The sequence below is a fragment of the Pelecanus crispus genome, chromosome 3 (genome assembly GCF_030463565.1).
Source record: "Pelecanus crispus isolate bPelCri1 chromosome 3, bPelCri1.pri, whole genome shotgun sequence".
NCBI lineage: Eukaryota > Metazoa > Chordata > Aves > Pelecaniformes > Pelecanidae > Pelecanus > Pelecanus crispus.
The window spans coordinates 87,425,587-87,451,523 of NC_134645.1; the positions used below are offsets into that span (position 1 = coordinate 87,425,587).

Below are 25,937 nucleotides of genomic sequence, written 5' to 3' on the forward strand. Positions count from 1 at the left end.
CAACAATCTTTGCTTCTGCCTTACAACTGCCGAACTGTTTTGCCCTACAGTTGGTAAAAGATCAGCATTGATGTGAACATTGTTAAACATTACTGCCTGTTATTTATGTATAAAATTTGATTTTTTACCTTACCAAAATTAACTTAACCTTGGTTAATCTGTTACTGACCTTCCATACTTGGCCTCTTCCACTTTCATTTGTTGCAATTTCAGGCTTGGGTATATTTATGATTAAGCTTATAGAATACATGAACTGTTGGAAACCAGAAATATTTGAACAGAGTAGAGCTTGCACAGAATTTGCTTGCTTTCAGCATCAAAGAATTCTGGCAAGAATGGGGGAATGACATTTTTAGTGAAAAGAACTTGTCTTACTACTCAACGTGATTTTATGCAAAAACCTGAAATTACACACATGAAATCAATGGGCATTACTGAAGTAATACAACTAAAATATTTCCAGTTTGAAAATTATCTTCTCTTAAAAGTAAGTTAGGAATATATTTGACATACAAGAATTATGTCATTAATAGTGGCAGAACACTATTTTACACATTTTTTCCACTTTCCTGAACACAAAGTACCACTCGTGAAAATAAGGCTGGCAAAAAACTTGAGGCAAACGCTTTAGCCAATATTTCGGTCTATAAAGTTTATGTAGAAAGATCATAAACTAAATTCTTTTCAAGAAACTCAGGATAAACAGAATAGCACAAGTTCTCTCAAGGAGCTGACACAATGCAAGCAAGTGCTTCTAACTGTTGTAGGAACTGGACTAAGAACTCAACAAGTCTGCTGAATGAACATATAGCATGTAAAATATGGCAGGTGTAACAGTATTTATCCACTCCCAAAATACCAGTGCAAAACGGTATCACCTCCTCCGTCCAAATTACAAGTTTTAAATGAACTGCTATTACAGATATTAACAGAATACGTTAATAGCATGAGTGTGTTGATTTTCATAAGCTTTCAGTACATTCAGAAACTCACATTAGTACTGGGTCACTTCTCTTAAGTTTAGCAATATACACTTGTACTCAATGTTTTTACTGTTGCGGCCCAGTGAACAGAAGCTGAAAACATTCACTAATAATATCAAAAAGTAAAGATGGCCTTTCATTGGTATATTATTTGGTATATGTTTCAAAACTATTATTTGAAATTAAGGTATACAGGCTTATACACACATATATGTAATCCTTAGAACACTATAGATCCAAATCAGAGAAGTAAAACTATAAGCCTGTGTGTGTATGGAACAGGATACACTGTTATTTGAAGAATAATAATTTCTTGACACCTCACATGAAGAAGCCAATTAAAACTCACTAATTTCATACCCAGGGTGTCCACAACTGTGCTCTGTCACATCTACTTTTAATGTGTGTTACACGTACACTGTAGTAGTACATAACAAAACTCCATTTGTCACCATCACCCAACAACCGTGTTCCCTGGCTGTGGTTTGCAATTGTTAGAAGCCAAATTTTAAAGTTTGTCAAGCATTTTCTGCTTTCCTTCTCTTCAGGATTAAAAAAATAAAATCTGACTGTATCATGGATGTGGATGAACTGAATAATAATTTTATTCCTCTGTTACAGAAGATTTCCTAGGTCTGAGGACAAGATCTTTGATAGAGGTAGTGATTTCCTGGAGCTCTTTTCGAATGGTATCTTCTCCTTCCTCCTCCTCCAGGTTATCTGTTGTGTCACCGTCTCCATGTTCAGTTTTCTTAGTCTGTCTGATCAATTGTTTCACTACTAATCCCTGGTATTTGACTAACAGAGAATGCTGATCCTGAGGGGAAGAAACAGAACAAAACAAAGGAATGTCAATGTTACGGAGAAGGTACGCAGACCTTTAATTAAAGATTAAATTTTTAAAAAAGCATTCTCCCATTCTTGCTTAAAGAGGGTCAGTGATACATAAATATATTTCCATCAAGGTATTTTGCAACCTAAATTCTGAGAGACATTCAAAGAGGCAGAAAAATGAAAGTGCATCCATGCTGCAAAAACAGGACAATTAACCACTGAAGCAGGAAAGCAATGCAGCTAGTAAACATCACCAGCTTTGACAGTTCAGAATACAGAATTTCAATATTCTTACTTTTGAAGAGGTGTATTTTTCTTTAAAACTGAACTAGAAAAGTTTAAAAAGCAACCGTGATTTAGCTGGTAGGAAAGAGAATGTAAAAAATTTCAGTTATAAGAATTATAACATCCCCCAATGCATAGCTGTCTCTATGGATAAAGGCAAAAGCTGCAGTACTAAAAACATTGATTTACAATTTTATTAAAAAATACTGAAGACAGATCCCTGAAATGACACGTTTGAATACCACACAGATCAGAGAAATTGTATATTCTGTACATAAAATAATGATTATACATGAAACACAAAGGTGCCAGTCTTATGCAGCAGAAATTATAAGGCACAACTTTTATGTTCTGTCATACGAAAAAGGTACTGTCCCCTTAAAAAGCTAGAAAGGAATACCTCTGGGATCTTGCCACTTAGGAAATTAATGATCTGTGGTACTGATCTTCCTGGTGCATGAAGCATACAGTGGGTTGAAAACTGAAATAACAGTACTGATGTCAGGTGCAGAACAAGAGCTGGATCTTCTGTGACTTTTAGCTGTTCAATCAGAGCTTGCCTATGCTGAAACAGGACTTGCCTAAAGAACAGGAACACATTAAATAAAATATGTTTCTCATTCTGTCTTACAGTAGTTGATGATAGACTCTAAAATATATCTAACTTCAATTAATTTTAATTTTCTCCTCTGACTGACCATTTCTGTATGTGAAATTCCACATTAAAGAAAAAAAAGAAAGCTAGCACTGGTGTAGCTCAGATTTTGAAAGCCCCCTACAGAATTTATAAACTGTGTTGTAGTAAGCAGTGAGTCGAGCAAATTAGCTAAATATGAGCTCTCCCCTCCTCCTTCTCCCATGGAATTAGGACTGCTTGATTTTGTATTTTTCAGTTAAACAGTCTGGAAAGAAAGACTGCCTCTTACACATTCTGTGTGACTGCTACCAAACTAACCATCCAACATTTGTGCAGCAACAGAGCTACATTTCACATACTGTGCATAGAATAAATAAAATCAAGGTACCTTTCCTTCTTTTTGTCTCCTTTTTTCATCATAATACCACAAATATCCACTGCAGAATCAAGGCATGAAAGAAAATCTTCTACACTCTAATAAAAAATGATACAAATATTTAACCTGTGTTAGCAGATTATGAAAAAGGTTAACTACTGTTCACAATTAATCACACGAACAGATGACTGTGAATCCATTTGGAATAAACTATGGAAGAAAAGAGAAAGTAAAAAGTATTTAGTAGAAATTAACTTTATTTGTCTTCCAATAGTTCATATACTTAAACACTAAAACAAACTATAATCCATTAGTCTTAAAAACAGAATTAAAAAAGGAATACATGTTCTACAATTATTTACAGATACACTTTTTTTTTTAAGAAAAATATTACTATGGCCCTTTGCATAAAAGAATTAATAAATTATTTTCCTTCGTACTTACGCTGCCATAATCTGAAGGTTTTTTTTAAATATCCAGGATTTTACTAGTTAAGAAATACATGGGAGAACAATCAGCAACATCAGGAACAAAATACAAGAAACATCAACCACTTCAAACTGCAGATTCTCTCTCAGCTTTTACTTTTCTCCCCTGCACATAAAAGATACACTGGATTCCACCTGGAAGCAAAGAGCTAGGTGACCATCAGTATCAAAATGTAAGATCACCTTTTCACCTCTTAAAAATATGAAAATGTACTTACTCCCACTGACTTACACAAATTCAAAATATTATTTTGCCTTCATCCTTCACAGCAGCAGTAGTTATGTACTACACAATGTATGTCAGCTGGTTATTAGCATTGTATCAGCAGAACCGAAAATCTGAACTCAAAGATTCTGGATCACTTTACCTTGCCATTCAGAGAAGTATGCAGTTTAGTTAAAGGACCTTTGGTGTCTTCTGGCAATTTACCTAAAATCTTGGTCCGGACCTGTACGAGACAAGAATGGAAATAATCTGTACTATTAACTACCATCTTAGCTGTAGGCATATTTAAACAGAAGATAATTAAATATTAAATAAACACCACTATCTACTTGAGACTGTTAAAAAGGAACCGTTATCTCTGTACCTCACTTGTGATTGTAGAATAATTTTCTGTTGTCATCATTGAATCAGATGCTAGGAAGTTGAAAATAAGATTTGTAATGTCTGTACAGACAGTCTTCAACAGGTGTTTGGCAAGGTTACTCTGAGTCTCATCTGTTAAAAGAAGTGATTAAAAGTAACTTACTATATTTATCTGATTCCTATGACAGTTATCACAGCACTTCCTAAAACCTCTATCAACCCTGAGGAGTATGAGAAAGTTATCTGGATGCATGAAGCCAACATGCCTCATTTGCAGTTGCTTATGGAACATTTGTCTTTCAGGTCTGTAAGCACATTTTAATGCACTGTTAGTATTTCAAAGGTGTATCTGTATAAGCAGTAAACCAGTCCCTGTACAATCCTCCTGAGCCACTAATGAACAACCACTGCTATCCATCAACAAGTAAAAAGTATGTAAAGGAAAAGCCTACAGGACAAGCAGTTAAACACAAGAGCCAGGCACATAAATTTAAGACTGAAACAGTAGAATTTTAGAAAAAAGAGGCTACAGAACACATGTACAAGAATAGAGGTTAATGGGAAATAATTCCATTTATCCCTAAACATAGGAATATTGGGGGTTTTTGCTAGTGTTTCCTTTTGTTACAAGTTTTCCACAGGGAAAGTTCTAGAAGAAATCTGAATACAGCAGAGAATTTTGGAAATGTCTACAATATTTTCTTAATGCTACTTTTCTGTCACAAAATATAGGTAGCTAAAGAAGACACCCTACCAAGTAACCCACTGCAAAATGAATCTACACCTTTTTGAAAAACTACTCTCCAGGAGCAGCTATTTTTAGTATCAAACCTAAAAGAGGTTTTAACAGGGACTTCTTAAAATCAGGTAGTATTCAAGTCTTTCATTAGTGGCACAGGTGACAGAATGAAGTAAGCTTAGTAATGCTTTTCTTCCCCACCTCCCACCCCAACAATAAAAACTGGGAAAGAATGCAAAGATTTTGGAAGGAAGGACAAGAACCAACAATTATCTTGACAGAAGATCTAACAGACTATGGATATGAAATAAAGAGAACCTATTTCAGCAAGTGTGCAAAGCAGTGCACTCTATCGTAAGGTCAGTGTTAGGCAGTGTAAACACATCTCTAATTTTTTCCTTTTTAAACTGTTGCTCTTCTTTGACCTTGAATGTAGATTCTGGAATAAATTCAGCATCCTTGAAGGATCACATTCATTTTTTGAAGTATGTATTTATTGTACCTGTGAAATGCTTTGTTCCCTTTTCAAATAACCGAATGTTGTTGTACAAGTTTGAGAATTCCTCCTGCAAGTCCTTCATAGTCTGTCTTCTGCTAGCTCCAGAGGAAGATGTTGAAGACGTAAAAACAGAACGCACAACTTCCTGATAAGTTTTTGTTAAAGGTCTTAGAACAAGGAAGAAGAAAGGAGAAAAAGGGAACATTAAGCAAAGTGTAAAACTGTAGGTTTTTCCAAATACATCAGCAACAGAGAAAGCTACCTCATTACACAGTACATGAATGGGACATGAACGCCACAGAATGGTGAGATATATAAAATGCAAATAATTGAAATCAGAAAAAAAGCGCTACGAAATTAAAATGTACTTTTGTAATTGCAGAAGTACTACTGGTTACAGTATGCATGGCATGTAAATGCTTGCCAAGGTTTTAACTCATAAAAACTCCTAAATGGGAACAAGATGAAAGATAGCAAAGATTTCTAGAGGCAACGTTATTCACAAACTCTTTCAGGGGTCTGTGGACAAATTTCAGATCAATGAGAGCTGTAAGAGGGGAAGACTTAAGTTGGATTAAAATAGCACAGGCCCTTCTAAAGATGCAGGTACCACTGCACTCCAAGTTTATTCAAGCTTGGGCTGTTACAGTCCTGTCATGTTGTTTTGCCCTGAACACCCATATTCACATCCTCTCTCACATGGAACATCTTTTAAAAGAAGTTATTCATCTTTGCTTAGATCAGTTTACTGGCCCAGCTTACTACCCAGTTCACACAGGTACCACCAGAGCCACAAAAGACAGGGAACATGAACATATATCAAGGGCTGTATAGAAGATGGGACTGGTGAAACCCCAACAAGGATAAGTGTAAGAGGGTGGAAATACACCCATGAACCTGAAAATATGCTTGCTGACAAGGATGCAGAACCACCTACTGCTAAGCAGAAGCATTATTTCTCATTACTGTGTCAGCATGGCTTTCTAATACACAGGCAAGCATATAACATGGAGCTGTACAGACAAAGAATATTGTGGTTCACTTCCATCAGCAAAACATTTTTTTCTAAGCAAAAAAACAGTTTGAAGAGAAGATTCATCTGAAGTGAATCACAGACTTTGTAACTCCAGTTGAATTACTGAAATTACCTTATTAAATGTTCAGCAAGTTCTGTAATAAGCTCTTCAGGGCAATCCTGCATGTGGGTCTTCAAAACATCCTCAATTTCCTCTTGTGACATGAAAGGGAACTCCGGCTGCTTATTCCTACCTATAGTGGCCATGAGCAACATTCATTGAGAAAACATTATATTTAGTTTTGCTGCAGTTACTCTGTGGCATGAGACATTGAAATGCCTCAAAATCCAAACCTCCACAGAAGAAATGCATTACCAACAATGCAAAAAAAGGGATGACTACACATGACACTTAAATTCTACACACATGAAAAACTGGCGAAATTTCTCTTTTGATCACTTAGAAGTTATTTTCTGTAATAGACAACTTAAGTAGTATATGAGGACATGCATTTTTGGTGAGACATTTCAAACTGCCTGGCCCATCCATTAGTTTAGAAATGATGATGTCACCAAGACCAAATAGTTTTTTAAAATGCCAAAACTGAATAGAACATTCCTATTTGAAGGATTTCACAAGGCTGTTGGTTTTTTTAAACCCCATTTAGTAAGGTACACAATCATGTAACAGAGAGTATCCTAAATTTCAGGTTACAGTATAAAATTTAAGACACAAAAAAGCGAGAATATTAAACCAGACAAGAAGTTCCAGTAATACATGAACTTACATGCTGCTTGTAAATGCATACAAATTAGTGCACCTGCATTTTGGTTTTGGACAAAATATGAAGTTTGTCTGCATGCTGCAGAATTAAGTTTTTACATATAAAAATGAGATCAGGATGATGACAGGGAACCAGAAAAGGACAGGCATTCCATGTTCCAGATGCAGCATAAAACCGGGTTTATTCTACACGTAAGGTAACTGAATGAACGGAAATCAATGATGTTCCTAGTTGTGTCACAGCAGCAACCACACAAGGTGGAAACAGCTAGAAAGGGAGCTTAAATCAGGTTTTGGAAGGGTCTTATTTGTATTTGAATGGTTAGATCTGAATTTATCTTGGGATTTTGGTTCAATCTATTTATTACAATACAGCAATACAAGCAGCAACAATTGTAAAACATGAAAGGCTACACAAAAAAAAAGGTGAAATAACGCTATGTTACTCAGTAACAGAGCAGTCCTGAAAAATAACTTCATTTGTATGTGAATTACAGTAACCTGTTAGAATAGTATCATACAAAATTAAGATGCTGTACTTCACAACTTCAAATTTCATGTTTAAAAGTATTTTTCAGTCAGTCTAGATACTCTACATACAATGGAAGTACACATTTCTGGTACTCCATCAACTAAAAGACATAACACATAATTATGATTGTTTCATTTGCAACCACTGTTTGCTGAAAGTCTAACAATGTACGCGTTTACTTCTGAGGAAGCCATCCATGCTCCTTCTCCTAACAGTGGAGGTAGAGAAATGGCCACCAATAGGGAGCGATTCAAACTCATCCTTTAATACACATCTAAAACAACTGAGACAGACTAGGCCTTCAAAGTACCTACCTTCCTCCATTACAAAGTCAACAGTTATAAAGATAGCTAGCTCAGATTTAGAAGACACAGTTAAACAAGATGAATCTTATTTAAAATATTAAAACTTTGAGTGTATATTTTATCTCTATGAGGAAAACATCTAAGTACTGTTTCACTGCTATGATTTGTTAATTTAAGCTAATTAAGCTTTGGAACTGGATGAGAACTTCTCCATTTATCATACACTATTCAGCAGGTGTTAAGAAATGACGTATAACATTCATCCCAAAATCTAAGGCATTTCCTACACAAAATCAAGTAAAAAAAAAAAATGCTCTCATTTCCTTTACTTAAATTTCTTTTTTAAAGACTAAGTTACACTTTTCAGTGAATATGGTACATTCATTTCATTTAAATAGCAACATCATATCCATTGATACAGTTCTAACTAAATAGTATTCTCATCTTCTTTAATATTTTACCTGACCTTGTCAATACAATGGGGAGAAACAGACATGTGGAAAAGCAAGCGATAAAAACATGTCAGTATGAATAGATAGTGCCCGAAATAAAATGGCAAACCTGTGCTCGTTGCTTGTGACTCTTCATCGCTGTCAGCATCCTTTCTTCCTTTCTTCTTGGTTTTCTTAATCTTGATCTCTCTAGCATTACCACCTCCTCCTCCTCTCACGCTTCCACTGCCCTCTGGTGGAGAATTATTTGCTTAGTACACAGTAAAGTTGTAGCACCTTAAAAGTTTACAAAACCCACAACCTGATTCTAAATGTAACCTACAATACATATTCCAGAATCTTAGGGCCCTAAGTTTCATTCTTAAGACAAAAAAGCAACGGAGTCAAAGCTTTGTTTAAGCTAATGTCATTAATAAACACAAATACTAATCATATTAAATATACATATGCTTAACAAAAAAGACAGGCCAATATCTTTTTCCAGCTGAAAACAGATGAGATACGAGGGTCTGTAATGTAATGGGGGATTTTCTATTGGCTGAAAATAGCATCTTAGTAAGCATTTACCATTTTTATTCAGTGATGCTGAATAACTGAGCTACTCAAAAATATTCCAAATAGTGTAACTTTGTTAACTTTCAGAGAAAGAATACTGCATAGTAAGCATTTATCCAAAATACCCTTGTTCAATTAACTAGAACACTATTTCTTATTAACTTTTTTTCAACTATTCCTAGATGACTATGAAGTAATGAGATGTTCCAGTTCTGACAAACGTAAGAAATTACTTAGTTCACAGGTCCCGTAATCCACGTATTCACAACTACAGACAGGATCTCAATTTGCAATACAGTCCCTCTCCACAAGGTAAACAGTTCTGCTGTTTGTTCCCTTTTCCACAGCTTGTTCCCTTCTTTTTCCACTTGAAAGAAATTTAAACTCTGGAATAATTGGTTCTATACATGCACTAAGTCTTGAGAAAGTAGTTATTTTTCCATTTAAATATAAGGTCCAAGATTTCAAGTAACTACATTATGTAACAGTACTATCATTTAAGAAAAGAAAACACAAAGACAAGATGCTACTACTCACTACTACTGCATCCATTATGTGCTGTAGATGGATTTTTAAGCATTACTTTGCAGGAACACCAGAATAGTTCACTTGCAGCTAGCAGTGGATGATTTACTTGTGAGACCTTCTGAGTCGGTGTTTTTCACAAGCTTATTTGAAATGTGACTGCATTCAGCTGAGCAGATACAAACTGTTTGTCAACTGTGCAATACGCTAGTTATTTTGGAAACAAGATCCCTTCATTCTGTATTCCACTTCAATAGCTATACAGAAAAAGCTGCAATCTGCAGTCAAGATCTTATCCACAGAGAGATGAAGGAAGAGAGACTACTGCCAGAAAAGCCGTATTTTATGCAAACAGGATACATGGACTGTAACATACAGAAAGGATTTCAAGAGTACATGCCTCTACAGATACTTGTTTGTAAGAGATTGTTGTAAATGGTATAATAAATAGACAATAGAGAATTTATCTTGAAAATTTTCATTAATCCAACACATGGCAGAATCCATATTAGTATGAACTGCATTAACACTACGCCACGTCAGGTTACCCTTAATAGATATTGATATAGTCACTTGCAGACCTTAAGATAGGCAACGTGACATTGGCCACATTCCGCCAATATGCAGTAACAACATGTAATCCTCAGACCGTGATGTTGATTGTTTTAAGGTAACACACCTAACAGTCCATAAAAACCCCCCTCTTCCGGGTGGTGCTTGCTGATGGTGCAGCATGTTACCTGCGGATATGAATGTGTCTAGACACATAGTACATGCTCAGTAGAGTCTCAATCCTCAGAGGGCTGGAAACTGAAGTAATTCTATTTATGACAGTTCAATTAAAGTTCAAGCTTCTCTGCCTCAGCTACAGCCTAGAAAAATCTGCTGTCTCTTGTGGCAAGAATAAGTTTAGTTTCCCTGTCAACTCAGTTGTGGCCTTTTTAAGAGTAGGATATAATGTTTTACTTTGCAGATGAGTATATTCAATATATTCAATTAAGCTATATGCATCAGTGCTCTAATTCTGTTACTTTCAGTAGCACATAAAACTCTGCATGTGCTGTAGCAACACAAATGCCACATAAAGTTTTTGGGACTGAAAATACAGTCTTCAGTCTGAATAATGTTTTAAAAACCAGAAAGATTTGAAAGGGCTAAAACCACACACTTTTATTCTTCCTGGTTTAAAATGTATTCCAAACAGCACCACACAAATGGAATAAGGCTTGGGATTAATTTAACCCAGAATATACCTTAAACTGTGTGAATCTCCAAATAACTGTTATGCGTGCAAACAACAGAAAATTGTCTAGCATGGGATTCTCAGAAAAGAGGTACAATATTTTCCAAAAAACCCCATCTTAATACCTCATTTCTCAAATTAGACAGAGTGATTTTGGAATTAACTTCTCAAGACTATTAAGAAGTATTTTCATTTTCCTGGATCCCTGAAAAGTGGAGAGTAGGAGTGTATCTACACTGTGTAATAAGAAATGGTACAGAGGTCCCTCAGCTAATACTGATTTGGTCAGTCCTCACCGCACAACTCATTCTAATGTGACCATACCATATACACTAATAAACTAACATGGATTCTCTGCTTCTAAAGGCAGCTGCCTTGTATTGGACTAACTGAAGATATCTTTATGGTACTTCCTTTGCACTTCTAAACCTGAAATTAGTTCTCGTGGACATAGCTCAGATATATCTACACCTACAGTATAATGATGAGAAGTGGTTGGATTATTTCTTAAATATCTTCAGCAATGGAATGGAGGCAATTAATGGACTACAAAATATAGTAACTTTATATTTGAATATTTCCAAGGCTCTATAAACAAGCCTCTTTTTTTCTTTTTGGCTTAAGCTAAATATTGATGCCTTACCTGTTGCTTTCTTTCTTCTTTCATCCTTTTTGTCTTTTTTATTAGCATACGAATTCTCTAAACCAGAAGCCTGTTTTAAATCTTCTTCAGTGATTAAATTAACAGGGTTATTTTTCATTTCCTAAAATGAAGAATATGCACTTAATAGCAAAAAGATACACACACCAACAAAAGATACATATGGAAACATTTAAGCCATTTGGCCATTTTTAAGTATACTAATCTAACACCACGTTTTCCAAGTGCAACACATGCAGAGACATTTATTCTTCTCTTCAAAATTCAGCGTCTGATCATACTGTTAGTGTGATGATGTTCCCTGAGTGCAACTAAATATACAGTAAATTACACACATTACATATACAAACCTTTTCTTCATTTTCGCCCTTCTTCTCAAGTTGTATTTCAGATGAGATGTAAATAGATCGTAATAGCAAAGTCACATAAACTATACTCCAACACTCCATGTATATTGCACCTTGACCAATAAAAAAACCTGTACCTTTTCAGCTTTCTGTTGCATCATATCAGAAAATAGATCAGCACAGCTGCTTAGAAACTTCTCACTGACCACAATGGTGTCACTGAAGACTAAACCTGAAGAATTTTTATTTAAAGATCTCATCACTTGCTGAAGCAAAATCCCAACATCTTCTACTGACAATGAGCTGGGCAGGAGAGTCTAGGGTAAAGAAAATAAAAATCATTTACATACAATTATCTGTTCTAGAATGGACAGACATACTTGTATGTGGATAAATAGAATCCACAGACATGCCATTTGACATCTGTTAACTATTTAGAATATATCACACTTTTTAAATTAAGCTAGTAATTTAAGAGTAAACACTGTTTTAAATCTTCTAACATCCCAAATCAGCATTGCTTGAGAATATGTGTTACCTCTGGGAAAATGGATGGCAACTTCTTCAAAATGCAGCTCAACAGATACAGAGTAACACCAAACACAAAACAACAGCAGGCCTTCTTACAAGTGACAAAGTAGTGCTGTAAGGCCTAAAATTAGGATTTAGCCAGGACAAAATGGCTTATATCCCTCTGCTTACTGAAACTGTCATAAGAGTTCAGTTTCAACTTTTTTCCCAAAAAACTCCCACAGAAATATATTGCTCTCTAGCATAATACATTAGCACTAATTTTGAAACTGAAGTTGGTCTTAGATATCTATCAACTGAATACTGTTATGTCCTTCCCCTGCTTTTGTTCAGACCAGCTTAAAGGCAAATAATGCCTTTTTACTTGCTGTTTTACTTAAGCTGAATATTATTCTTTGACAATATGGAATTTTCATTATACATACGTGTAGTTTCAATAAAGTATCATTTCACAGTCAAATAAGACAAAATAAATAAATACCACAACAACAACAACTGAAAGGATTGCTTACTGCTACATCTATCCAGTTTCCAGAGCTGATGGCTTCCTCTACAGAGGCTTCAACTTGATCTACAATTTCTTGACCAACACAAGCTGCTCTCAGAAATAAGAGTCGTGTGGACTTGTATCTTTTTTTAATATAGCCTGCTGGGTCAGGGATGCCAAGTCTGTACAACGCATCAAATTCTACAAAACAGTTAGATGCCTGTTACATTTAAGTACCTTCATACACATACAGGATCTTATATGGTAATTTTTTTTGAAAGCTGGAAATGAAGAATTACATATAGTTTTTATAGAAATAAATGCAGCCTCAAGCTGATGCTGACCTAAAACTTAGTTCAGTACAAACTACCCATAAACATAGTTACTAGAAACATGAAGCATAAATCATGGCCATGGCTTTGGTCTGAATTTTGGAAAAAAAAATGTTTTTTTCAGATTCCTGTACCATTAAGTTTATCTTTGCAATTATATCTTTCCAAAGTATTCTAATATAACATGAACAATATTTACAATACATACAATGTCAAAATGTTTTGTTTTCAAAAGTTACTCCAATATACTCGTAGAATTGTGCAATGCCTCACAAGCAAAGCATTTCAACTATTTGGGAGTTTATTCTTAGATGTTCTGAAAACATTCAAAGACTTTGACAGATACTCCATCAGTCAAGCAATATTACTGAAACACTTAATACTACTACAGTAAATTATACTGAACCTTTTCAAACTGCAAGACTAACTGTTATTTAGGGACTGGCCCTTTGGGACCATAAGGGTACATTCCTCTGTTTATTCAGGTCCACATTTTCCCATAGCTCCTGTTTTAAAACACCACTGTCCAGCATCACTCAGCTTTAAGTTAGACAGACTTGTCTGGATTCAAATCAGGACACTAGTGCTACCCACTCCAGTTCTACAAATCTTATTTTGGAAAAGGTTCTTCCTGTGCACTGCACGCTTGGCTATCTGGAATATTAACAGCCAAAGTTTGGTTGTAATCTGGACACCTGGACTGAAACTCCAACCATGTGGGTCAAACATTATCATCTGAAAAGTCTACAATGAGCAGTCTAAGAAACGTTTTCAGAACGGTTATAAAAGTAGGATTTGTAACTCTGTTTGTGAGAAATAAAGTTACTGTTTAGCAGTATGGTTCTCTGCTCAAATATGGTTCTTTGTGATAAAGTAACACCACTCTGAGCAAGACGGTCTTTTAACAAAGGGGCATCAACTACTGTATTGATTTCCACTTATTCTTGTGAGGCTTCACTCCAGACACTCCAGACACTAGCTACATTAGGGTAGAACCAGTTACCTAAACTAGTTAGAAAGATATTTTATCTATGAGAATGTAGATTAATTACCTAAGTAACCATTCTGCTTGAAAAAGGAATCCACCCAGTTGCTCTGTGTCCTGGCATAGATGTCTGGAACAAACACAGCCTTATCCTGTCTCCCACCAACCACGGTGCCTTTTAGACGTCCAGTGTTAACAAGTTCTTCTAGCACAGCTACAAGTAGAAAATAAATGAAGTGACATTTTCCACTTCGATATATCCATTAATCAAAACACAGCAATTATTTTCCCTGTTTTGTTACTTCTTTTTTTCCCACCCATTAGTTGTTTGTCTTGTTCTGGTGAAACATTTCTGAGTTCTATCAATTATTTTTAACACTTATGAGAATGTCTTGCTAAAAACTCTGGAAATCATACAACGTTTCAAAAGAGTAAGCCACAATGGCAGGATCAAACCACTTTTTATTGGACATATACCTGGACAGTTTGAACTTTTAGTTTAGAAAATGTAGTCAAAAAAGAATCTCTGGCCAGACAATAAAATATACGAGCATTTTATTAATAATGTTCTCTTTGAATTCACTGCTTGCATGTTAACCAAGATGGAAAAAAGAGAGGTCTGAACACACTGAAATGACATGAAAAATTGCTACCTAAACTGCATAAATGTGAGCACCTCCTACTGGTGACCATCTTAATGGTTTACAATGTTCACACTGTTGCCAATAATAACCTCCTGATAATGCACAAATATTGCTGACAAAGAACATATTGGTAACTGGTAGTACCAAAGTACTAAGCCTTTCTCAATGCTAAATAAGGTATTTTCGATCCATTAAAGGTGCACAGGAATATCTGATTTGCCTCCTATGTTCCACTTTTGCCTTTTTGTAAGTACTACATATATTTAAAAAAAATCAGTGACATCAACTGCCAAGCCTGCTGATTTCCAGAGCTTTGCTAGATGGCTTTTTTATCTTCAGTTTGTGTTGATTTCTATTTCATTAAAAGACAGATTTTACCCTGGAACAGAACATTAAATGGCATCACATGGTATGGCTTCTACCTCATTAAATATGAGTAGCAGTCAATATTAGAACATGCTTAGTACAGCATATGGAGGTTTAACTCACCTACACAGGAAAATTCACCTGAAAACCTGGTTCCAGAAGAAATACTGCATATTAAATCATGATTTTTTTGTCAGATATGCCCATAGTGTAGGTAAGCCTCCATAAGCTGGCAGCTATTGAACACACCTGCCACTAACAAAGGCGAACAGTACTTACACTGAAAAAATGTAGAAGAAAGAGAAACTGATTTAAACAAGATATAGCTTTACGTAAACTAAGACAAGAGCTAGAATGTTCTGCCATGGTTCAGTTACCTTGTATAAAATGGAGCTTGTAAGACAGATTCTGAAAATAAAATTAGATTTTTATACTTACTAATAGTTTAGCTACCCTAAAAAATAGCCAATGTGCCTATTCTACTTAAGCAATTGTCAGACAATACAGTTTGGTTCTTTGTTTGCAATGTCAACTTGTTTTTATTCAAAGTTTTTGGGAACAGGAGTAAAACTTTAATAGATTTTCAAGCAATTTTGTGGCACACTAGCAATGAACTGCAGTCTTTAGAGAAGGGGGGGAAATGAAGAGGCCAATTGATTTTTTTATTATTTTAAGTGCCAGTTCTAAAACTCCAGGGCAGAAAAGGTGCTTTCATAGGAGATTTCACAGCCCCTACTACAATTATGCCTAGATAGTCTTGTTTTAAAACAAAACAAAAGGACCTTTGCAGAACTACTGTAATCTCACACTTATTTTTAAAGGTGACTGAGTAGTTTGTAGTGTCCTATTAGGTCTCTGTCAAAGTCTGGCAAAGATGATAAGCATCCCTCCATGCCTGTCCTACATCAGCAAAACAATATTCAGAAATAAAGAACTTTGTATTTTAACTTAAACAGTTTCTCATTTCTAAAATTATTTTGCATCATAACTTCAAGCCAGCTTAACATGAATAGCAGCACGGCTATGTGATAGAACCAAAGACTATTGTTTATCTTGTCTAACACTAAGTGTTGATTAAATAATTAGCTGTTTGTAAATTATACAAACAGTACACTGAATTTACCTTTTTTTCTGGAAGAGACAAAAAACTGACAAAGACCACTTTAAAACACATTGCTAATAATGACACACATAAAAAGTGAAGAGCGTAAGTAACATCATTAGAAGATATTTTTCAAGTTTCCAGCATTTGTGAAATTGAAATGGTATCTCAGCAAATGGACAGAATAAAGTCAAATGTGCTCTGGTAGTGAGTAAAAAGCTCTTTGAAACTTATGAAACTACAGAGGAAATGAAACACACAGAGAAAAACTAAAGAAAAAGATGAACAAACTCAAAAGAAAAACACAGAAGAAGAAAGTACTAGAAACACACTTAGAATCATAGAATCGTTTAGGTTGGAAAAGACCTTTAAGATCATCCAGTCCAACCACTAACCTACACTACCAAGTCCACACTAAACCAATCAAGGGTAGACTAGACTAAATCATGTCCCAAAGTGCCACATCTACCCGTTTTTTGAACACTTCCAGGGATGGTGACTCCACCACCGCTCTGGGCAGCCTGTTCCAATGCTTGACTACCCTTTCCGTGAAGAAATTTTTCCTAATATCCAATCTAAACCTCCCCTGGCGCAGCTTGAGCCCATTTCCTCTCATCCTATCGCTAACTACTTGGGAGAAGAGACCAACACCCACCTCACTACAACCTCCTTTCAGGCAGTTGTAGAGAGCGATAAGGTCACCCCTCAGCCTCCTCTTCTCCAGGCTAAACAATCCCAGTTCCCTCAGCGGCTCCTCATAAGGCCTGTGCTCCAGACCCTTCACCAGCTTAGCCATCATGATGATGAAAACACTAGAACTTCAATTCACATTAACACTGCACATGAGCAAAACATGATCATGTACTTGCAGGACCTTTTTGAAAAAGTTTGTAACCGCATACTGAAATTTGTTGAGTACTGCAACATTACTATAATGCAGTTTAACAGATTTTCCTTTTAATCTATGAATACCTGGATGGTACATTCAAAAAATAAAAAAGGAAACCTTAAATTGATTATGTGAAAGTAGAGTGTTTATATGATTTTATTTAAATGCTAAGATTTTAATTTTTAATGAATAAGCTTGTTGCAAAGGACAAGAAGGTAAGCAGAGAGATACAATAGTGGGGCTAAAGTGTGCAATGCCCTGAAAGCAAAACGATCCAATCAAACAAAAGAGAAATATTAACTTCCATGAGAAGAGATAGAAAACCATTAAAGGATTCTGAAGACCAGCAGCACTTGATCAGCCAGCATACAAAACTAATGATGCTTGAAGCAGCATTTTGGACAGATGGGAGCGGGTAGTCAAAGAAAAGCTACACGATTAGAAGTGAGAAACAATTAAGTACTGCCTAAAAGTTTCAGCAGCTGGATAGGAAATCTTTATGCATTTCTATTCAAAAAAGGAACTGTGGAAAATAAAAGCAAACAGTTTAAGGATATGCTTTCTCTCTCAACATACAAAGACATTTAACTAGCACCATAACAAAAGCTCTGCATCTGCTATCACAGAGAAAAGTCAATAAATAAAATCCGGAGCAGTTAATGTCATTTGGCTACATAAAATCTGTCCCCTTTTGTGTTCTTCACTGATAAAACTGCCAGTAGCTAAGGGCAAATAATGAAACAGATGACAAAATGTGTACTGTACTTCTTGCATCATTCTGCCCCCAGAGGCATTTCATCAACGTATGTTTTCATTGGTTTAGATACAGAGAAGTTCTCCTCAGTTACGGACAGCACAAAAGGTTTAACACTTTTTACACTAAAGAGAAACATATTGTTCTTTATTCTGCAATTAAGGCTATATACTAAAACGCTTCTTTGAAAGCATACTTCTAGTAATGACGAACCTATGAATTAACTAACAAAAATACAAAACAGTCTGAAAAACTCACAGTAAAGTAAATGTTCTTGAAATCCATACCGAGTGATCAAGTTACTTACAGGTGTAGGCCTTGGAAAAAAGAAAAACAAACAAACGTAAGTTAACGACCTGAAATTGATGTGGAGGATCTACAAATAAGAGAGGTTACTCCAGATGGACAAAACTACATAGTATCTTGGCCCCAGGGTGCTACATTGGTGTTTAGTGTTTAACACAGCTTACAAGGTTTTAATTTTGAATTACTATGAAGTTATAACAAAGCTACGATAATTATTGTAAGGAAACTTTTGCTTTCCCAAGTTTTTCTCTTCATACAAATTGACAGTGCAGGTTATTGATTTAATAAGAAAAAATTATCTATAATCACATGTAGTAGGTAGACATCAATAGGTAACTGACTGGGGAGCAGTGGAATAACAATGAGGATAGATACTCTCCAAACAAATGAAAGAACTACTGATTAAAATTTTCTTCATCCAAAAAACCTAAGTATGCTGTATACTGTATATTGTTACACCTTCCTTGTTTTTCTGTCAAAAGGAGGTCCCCATTTCAAAAAACTGAGTCTAATATAACTAAGTATTTCACCCCAAGAACTGAACTACACTTAAAGAAATCTACCCATAGGTCTTTATTTTCTTTTCTTTTTCAATCGCAAGTGAATTTGGTCCATAAAGACCTATGGTAAAAATAATTTAGTATGTGTTTGCAGGTGTTGCAATTTACCGAGTAATCGCAGTGAAGAGACCACGAATGCGTGCTCGATGCCGGGACACAAAGGCTTCTGTAAAAATCACCCCACGGTTTTCCTGGTCTAGTTGTCCATGAATAATTCTACCCAAACGCCTGGATAATGCCTGTAAATAGAAGCTGGGATGATTGCTAAAATTGCATATTAACGATGTTAAACAAAAATTAATAAAAAAAATCTGTATTAACAAATCAGCAAATTACTTTTGCTAAGACAGACAAAATATTCAGAAATGAGGGCTACAAGTGGGAATTATTATTTAGGTATATTAAGAATGTGTCTTACTACATCTAAATTGATGTCATTATGGCCCACACTCCAAACTTGAGGGAATTCAGCTTTCCTAACAATGCCCTCTTCTATCAGGTATATGTGTATCTAATGATGAAAGAAAACTTTGCAAAAGAAATAAGTATGGTTTGGAGATGCACAATGAAATCTAAGATTTAACCTTTGTATTAATTTTGTACGAACCAGTGGCAGATGAATTCACTATCCCTGTTTTCAAGCACACAAGATAAAAATTAGCAACAATAAACACAAAAGGAAGAGGTGCAAACAGTTTATAAATGTGCATCCTTGCAAAGTGAACTAAACCCAGGCAATATTGCCCAGGAAACAAAGAGAAACCATGTAATATTTTGTATGTTAGAAATGTTTTTGTAGAAGCTGATCAGATGACAAATATTAGAGGAAATCTGCTCATAAATTGAGAGTCAACAAGGTTGTCTGTGGTACCAAATATGACTGTTCACCTAATACAATGCCACAGGATTATCCTTTGAAAAAGTATCTTCCAAACAAAATCCAGCCTTGACTGAAAGTCAACAATGGTAAGAGAATTCTCCCCAATCCTTTTAAACACTACAATAGTCACTAACAAAGTTAAAGAGTTTTTTGCTTCTACTCTGAATGTCTGGCTTCAGCTTCTAAAAACGAACGTTTATTTTACCTTTTCTGAATAAACTGAAAGGTCTCTACCATTGTATTTCTGCTTTCTGGGCAGCTAATGAGACTGATGAAATTACCCCTACATCTTTAATATTTCAAACAAATAAATTTTCAGATCTTACACTAATCTAACCTGTTCCTAACATTACTAATCCTAATCTGTTCCTGAGAGTCATAAAGATTCTGAAGAAATTTTGCCCAGTAGTGAAAAGGCAAACATCAACCTCAATCTGCGAATAGCTGTTACACTGCAACCTTTATGTATCTAATACTTTTCTGCTTAGAATGACAAGCAGCTCATCACAATTAAAGCCATGGATATTGCAAAGATAACAAAAGAAGGTGAACACAATCAATTCTACAGGTTGGTGGCTTGCATCACCTGTATCAGGAAGTCCCCTGGAAGGTCGTATGCCTTGCAGAGTTCCGATATTGTCACCTGTCCGGTTTCCTGTAGTTTATCATTTATTTCTTCTGCTAACTGATCCAGGTAACTCCTTATTTAAAAACAAGAAAAAGAAAAAAAACCCCAACACATTAAGTGTGAAATTCAAGATCAACCTGTTAGCCACATGCCGAGTTATTAATTGACCTAGCACTATACCTCTTTCTGTTGCATCTTTACAAAAATAAACTGAAAGTTATTTTAAATGAATAAAGGAGAATAATGTCAGTGAAAATGTGGGGCTTTTTAAAAAGCCTGCTAACCAGGTAGCTAGTATTAAAATTGACCATGTATCTGCTTGTATTAAACTGTCAAAAAGCAGGAACAGGAAAACATTACATGTCAATGAGACTTAGAAAAAGGGCTTTAGTGAGCAAGACAAATCTTAATTATTTCATGAGAGCCAGGAACTTCACATTCTTTGCCAAGAAAAATACTGCAGCGCAATCAATAACAGAGACAACCCCATAGGAGTATTACCTCAGTGGTTGTTAGTGTGCTGAATGCCATGAAATAACTTGCTCATACATCTTAGGCTTGTGAGGCAAAGCAAGAGGTGGGAAAAAATGAGAGGGTTTGTCAATAGCTGGGGCAAATGAGATCTGGCTGCAGTACACAAAGACACTGGGTAAGAAATTAAGCCTCTTCAGTGCAGGATACTGGGCAGAGGCACGCAGTAAGGCCTTTGTTCCATGGATTCACTGGATGCTCTGCTGAGATAGGCCTCACTCTCCACTTGGAAAAGAAGCACTGATCACCACCAAACGGCCCTAGTAGCAGTCAAGAAAAATGTATTTCACTTCAGAAGCAACAAAGGCTGGCCATCGCTTTTAGTCTGCTTTTTAAACAAATAAGAGCTGTGAATTAAATACATTGCTCCTGAAAGTACTCACTCATTTATAAGCTGTCCCAGTACAAGCTGAATGGTTTTCTCAGATTTAACGATGTCGTTAGCTCTGTTTTCAATGTGCAGAAGGTCCACATTTATTACCTCAAAAAAAAACCAAACCAACAAAACCTCTTATCAGAACTTCAAATTGAAATTAATTCACAAACATTGAGATGTTATACTTACACATTCCTATGTCTTGAGGAAAGCTGCTTTTATTTTTTGCTGCTATTGCATACATACGCAGTTAATCTGTGATTTGGAATAAAGCAGCAATGCTTTAGGGGGAGAAAGCTCTCTTTGCAACTGTGACAAAATAAAAGAAACCTATATAATAAAAAATTCCAGAAAGCTACACTAAATTGTCTTTCAGAAAGGTTTTCTGATTCCAAGTAATTTACTCAAGCCAGAAGGGCAAATTAGTCACAGAGAAAAACTACTGAAGTATAAGGATTAGCAGAGACAAGAGATTAATGAAGGAAGAGCGAAGATCCAGAGAGGCATGCAAAGTTAATTATGCATGCTCCTGCAGCTTTAAATTTAAATGGGAAACATATTTCTTTTCTGTTTGCCCCCCTTAGTTTACAAAGGAAGAGCTCATAAAGAAAATCTGTATATTTTAGTGGTGATTTCAGAGGTCCTAGACCATCATTAAGCAGAGAGAAGCTTTCAATAAAGCAGTTAAATGGATGGATTAACTAATCTGCAGTACTCTGACACGAGCTACCAGCTCTTCCTAAAATTTGTTCTCTTTTAAAAAAGTAACTTAGCTGGAGTATAACTGATGAACTCCATATTTACAATATACATGGTGAAGAAAAGAAAGAAGTATATAGATTTTTATTACTAAAAAGTTACCTGTTGTAAGTCAACAATGTTTACACGACCTTCAAAAAAAAAAGTACAAATATGCTTTTAGTATACAAAACATGATTGAACAGATTTAGAATATAGTATAGTCCATCATGTACAAAGTATTTCTTCATTACTTTTTTGTAGACCAATTAAACCAACTTCAGCTTTATATATTGTCAAATCACAGAAACCACAGGTGGTCAGTGCAAGATATCCCATATTGTTCTACCCTATGGCCTTGCTGATAATCCAATACAGAAATTCCAGAAGAGAAAATTGCTGTTCAAACTTTCTCCCACTTATTTTTTGCCTTGATGCTGATCTGGATTTGACCACTAGTCCATGAGTATCAAAACAGAGATTGCCAAAACCTTCTATCTTTGCATGATGCTACTAACAAAACCCAGCAACTTTAAATTCAGTTCAAGCTATCATACTGATATGATACACAATGGCATAACACAAACTGAGGCACACTCATGGTAATCGTAAGAAAATGACTAATCTGTATGAACATAAGGAAGCTAATTTTCCAAACATACAATGCCGTGAAATTCACCCTTAAATATAACTAAAAGTACAATACACTGCCTTCGCATTAAAACCATTGACAAAAAGCAGTTTGAAGTGTATTTTCTTCCTCATATATCTAAGTCAGATCTTACAAAGCAGATGGCTCTTCACACTGGTAAAATAAAAGACCTGTCAATGACAACTTAAAAATATCGTTATTACTAATGACATAAAAGGAGAATGATTTTGAAATTCTGAGTCAAGGCCAAACATCTGGGCCAGATACTTAACCATACTAAAATGCCAAATTTCCTTCAAAAGGGTTGTTTGACCACTTCTACCTCATGCATGAATTCTGCATGAGTGAAAACGAACCAAGTAACATATCTGGATATGCTTACCTAAAAGCTTAACACAGATCTGAAGTGAAAATAAAATAACAGTAGATGAATTAATATGTAGATGAAGCAGGAAGAAGCAAGCTCACTTTTTTTGGCAAGGTTAAGGGTACTGAAGAAAACTTTCAACTTCTTTCTGTAGTCTTCAAAATTAACTTCCAAATCCAGACAGAGAAAGCAAATGCCACACTTACCACCACAAACATGAAGCTCATCCCGGATCTCCCTACTAATCTGTGCTGGAGTGACATACTCTTTTCCATCAAGTGTGTGTACTACTTCCAACTGCTTTTCCGCAATCAGTTTAGTCACAATTTCTATACAGTTCCGTTCTGACAATCTATCAAAAGCATAAAGAATAATCAGTGATTCTAAGTAAGTACTTGCTAAATTATCTTTAAATTGATGTTTTAAAAATACTGAACACAGGAACTACAATGAAGTTTACTTACTGTTCTGTGTGAATACTTTTTAAGACAAAAAACTAATTTCAGGATCCTACTTATCACCCCCCCCAAATCATCCATATGGCTTCATCTTAGAGATCATCTTAGATGATCTTCAAGATCCTTTCCAATCTTAATGATTCCTAGTTTTTACTTTCATTAAAAAATAATCCAGCCACCAAGCCAGGAAACATTAAATTACTACTCTACCCTTAACTGGTTTAGTGGTGGACTTGGTAGTGTTAGGTTAATGGTTGGACTGATTGATCTTAAAGGTCTTTTCCAACCTAAACGATTCTATGATTCGATGATCTATGTGGGTCATCTCTCTAAAACAACCTTTACTGTTCTCCTGAACAGCTGTCAGCCCCTTTCACTGTAAGAACGCACCTGCCTGTGAATTTAGGAATAGTTGTGCTTACAGAGTTCGTGTCTTTGATCCTTCTGTACTTTTTTATTTTAGGGTTTTTTTTTTTTTTTGCTTGTTAGGGATTTTTTTTTTCTTTAATAAAAACAAGTTCTGGGCAACTACCTAAACTGCTCAACAACACGTAAGGAAGAAACAGAGCACCGGAGCCGAGACAACGCTTAGTTCCTTGAACTTCACGGCGATTACACAGCCGTGCACTTTCGTGGACCAGCACGTACTCTCTGGGGGCCCTAATGCCCCTTCGGGGCTCACAAGCACCGACAGAGAGCACAACGCCAATCAAAGGGGGACTGCAGAGGGGCAGGGGCTGGATGAACGCCCCGGGACCCCGCCGTGTGTCAGGCCCGGGGGCCGGGGCACACCGCTCCCTGGGGCCGTGGGGGCGGAGTGGCGGAAGGGAGGGCCGCCGGCCCGGGGAGGGGGCGCCGGCAGCTGGTCCGCAGCGGCAGGCGGCGGGCTCCAGAGGCCGCAGGGGGTACCGGCGCTGCCCTGCTCACCTGTGGGCCACCTCGGCAAACTGCGCCCGCTGGAAATCGGCCGCCAGGCGCCGAATCTCCTCCCAGGCGGCCGCCATCGCCGCCTCGCCGCTCCACGTCAGCCCTCGCCGGGCGGGCTACGGGCAGCGAGCGGGGACAAACCGCCCCGCCGCGGCCGCCGCCCGCAGCGCCACCTGTCGGGCGGGAGCTGCCCCTGCGCTGCGGGGCCTCGCCGCAGCCGTGGTCGTTAAAAAAAGAAAAAAACAAGGAAAAAGAAAAAAGCAGTTTCCCCAGGCGGGCCTGACGCCAGCAGCTGGAGCCCGGATGACGTAGCCAGGAGAGCGGGCAAGCCGTGATGTTAGCGGCGAGGCCCAGCGCCGTGCCGTCACGGCTGACGGGGATGCGGGTGCTCTGAGCTCAGGCCTGGGCTGTGCCGTCTGCGGGAGGGCGGCTTCTCTGGCGGGGCGAGGGCTACAGCTTGGTCTGAAACGTTAGCCGAGTTTTCAGCGTATTTGCGGAAATGTGAGCAACGTTAGACGCCAATGTTTCTGAAAACTGAAATGAAATTCCGACTAGAAGTGGGGTATGAGGTAGTGTTGCCGTTTAATGGCACTGCTACTACGCAACGAGGGGTGAGCTGAATTGATGTAGCTGTCAGATCAGAGGTCGGCCGCGCCGTTTGAAAGGCCTTTTCGGCTGGCAGATGAAGGTGGCTTGTTGGTGGTAATGGCCGAGAGTCCTGCGCGTGGGAGCGCTCCCGCCGCGGGGCCGGCGGAGGAGGCGTCGAGCATCAACGCCCGCCATGTCCCGTCCAAAACCGCAGCAGGAGAGACTGTCAGCTGCCCGCCGTGGGGAAAGCGGCCCGTGCTGCTCAGGCTGTGTCCTTGTCCTCCCGTATTTCTTGCCGGCAAAATTCTCTCTGTGGATACTGATCCTGCATAGCCACTGTTTTCACTGACGCTGTTTTCTCTGTGTCCTGGTTTCGGCTGGGATAGAGTTAATTTTCTTCCTAGTAGCAGGCATAGTGCTGTGGTTTGGATTTAGTAGGAGAAGAATGTTGATAACACACTGATGTTTTAGTTGTTGCTGAGTACTGCTTATGCTAGTCAAGGACTTTTCAGCTTCCCATGCTCTGCCAGGTGCACAAGAAACTGGGAGGGGGCACAGCCAGAATAGTTGATCCAAACTGGCCAAAGGGCTATTCCATACCATATGACGTCATGCTCAGTACACAAACTGGGGGGAGTTTGCCGGGGAGCAGCGATTGCTGCTCGAGAACTGTCTGGGTATCGGTCGGCGGGTGGTGAGCAATTGCATTGTGCATCGCTTGCTTTGTATATTATTATTACTATTATTATTATATTGTTATTATTTTACTTTATTTTATTTCAATTATTAAACTGTTCTTATCTCAACCCAGGAGTGTTTCTCACTCTTACTCCTCCGATTCTCTCCCCCATCCCGTCGGGGCAGGGGGAGTGAGCGAGCGGCTGCGTGGTGCTTAGTTGCTGGCTGGGGCTAAACCACGACACTCTGCCTTCCAAAAGTAAATGGGAAAATGTCTCTGGCATGGTTTGTGTCATGCTGGGTGCAGTT

General features: G+C 37.2%; 1 protein-coding gene across 1 annotated transcript; it reads right to left on the reverse strand.

The window, feature by feature from the left end:
- Positions 1–1,587: 1,587 nt before the first annotated feature.
- UFL1 (UFM1 specific ligase 1) lies at positions 1,588–24,439 on the reverse strand. The gene is made up of 19 exons (XM_075707643.1): positions 24,363–24,439; positions 23,184–23,329; positions 22,082–22,110; positions 21,228–21,325; positions 20,272–20,386; positions 18,914–19,044; positions 18,198–18,256; positions 14,252–14,398; positions 12,893–13,068; positions 11,987–12,166; positions 11,485–11,605; positions 8,628–8,750; positions 6,579–6,699; positions 5,434–5,597; positions 4,194–4,324; positions 3,972–4,052; positions 3,128–3,213; positions 2,503–2,683; positions 1,588–1,800 (listed from the first exon to the last, which is right to left on the reverse strand). Exons 1-19 carry the CDS (start codon positions 24,437–24,439, stop codon positions 1,588–1,590), a joined length of 2,379 nt encoding a protein of 792 aa, XP_075563758.1.
- Positions 24,440–25,937: the final 1,498 nt, after the last annotated feature.

Excerpts from the sequence above, each read along its gene's own strand:
- UFL1 (XM_075707643.1), bottom strand. The coding sequence starts at position 24,439 with ATGGCGGCCGCCTGGGAGGAGATTCGGCGCCTGGCGGCCGATTTCCAG. Across the intron at positions 19,045-20,271 it reads CAGGGGACTTCCTGATACAG|GCATTATCCAGGCGTTTGGG; the intron begins GTGATGCAAGCC and ends TTCTATTTACAG. Across the intron at positions 6,700-8,627 it reads GTCACAAGCAACGAGCACAG|GTAGGAATAAGCAGCCGGAG; the intron begins GTTTGCCATTTT and ends TGGCCACTATAG.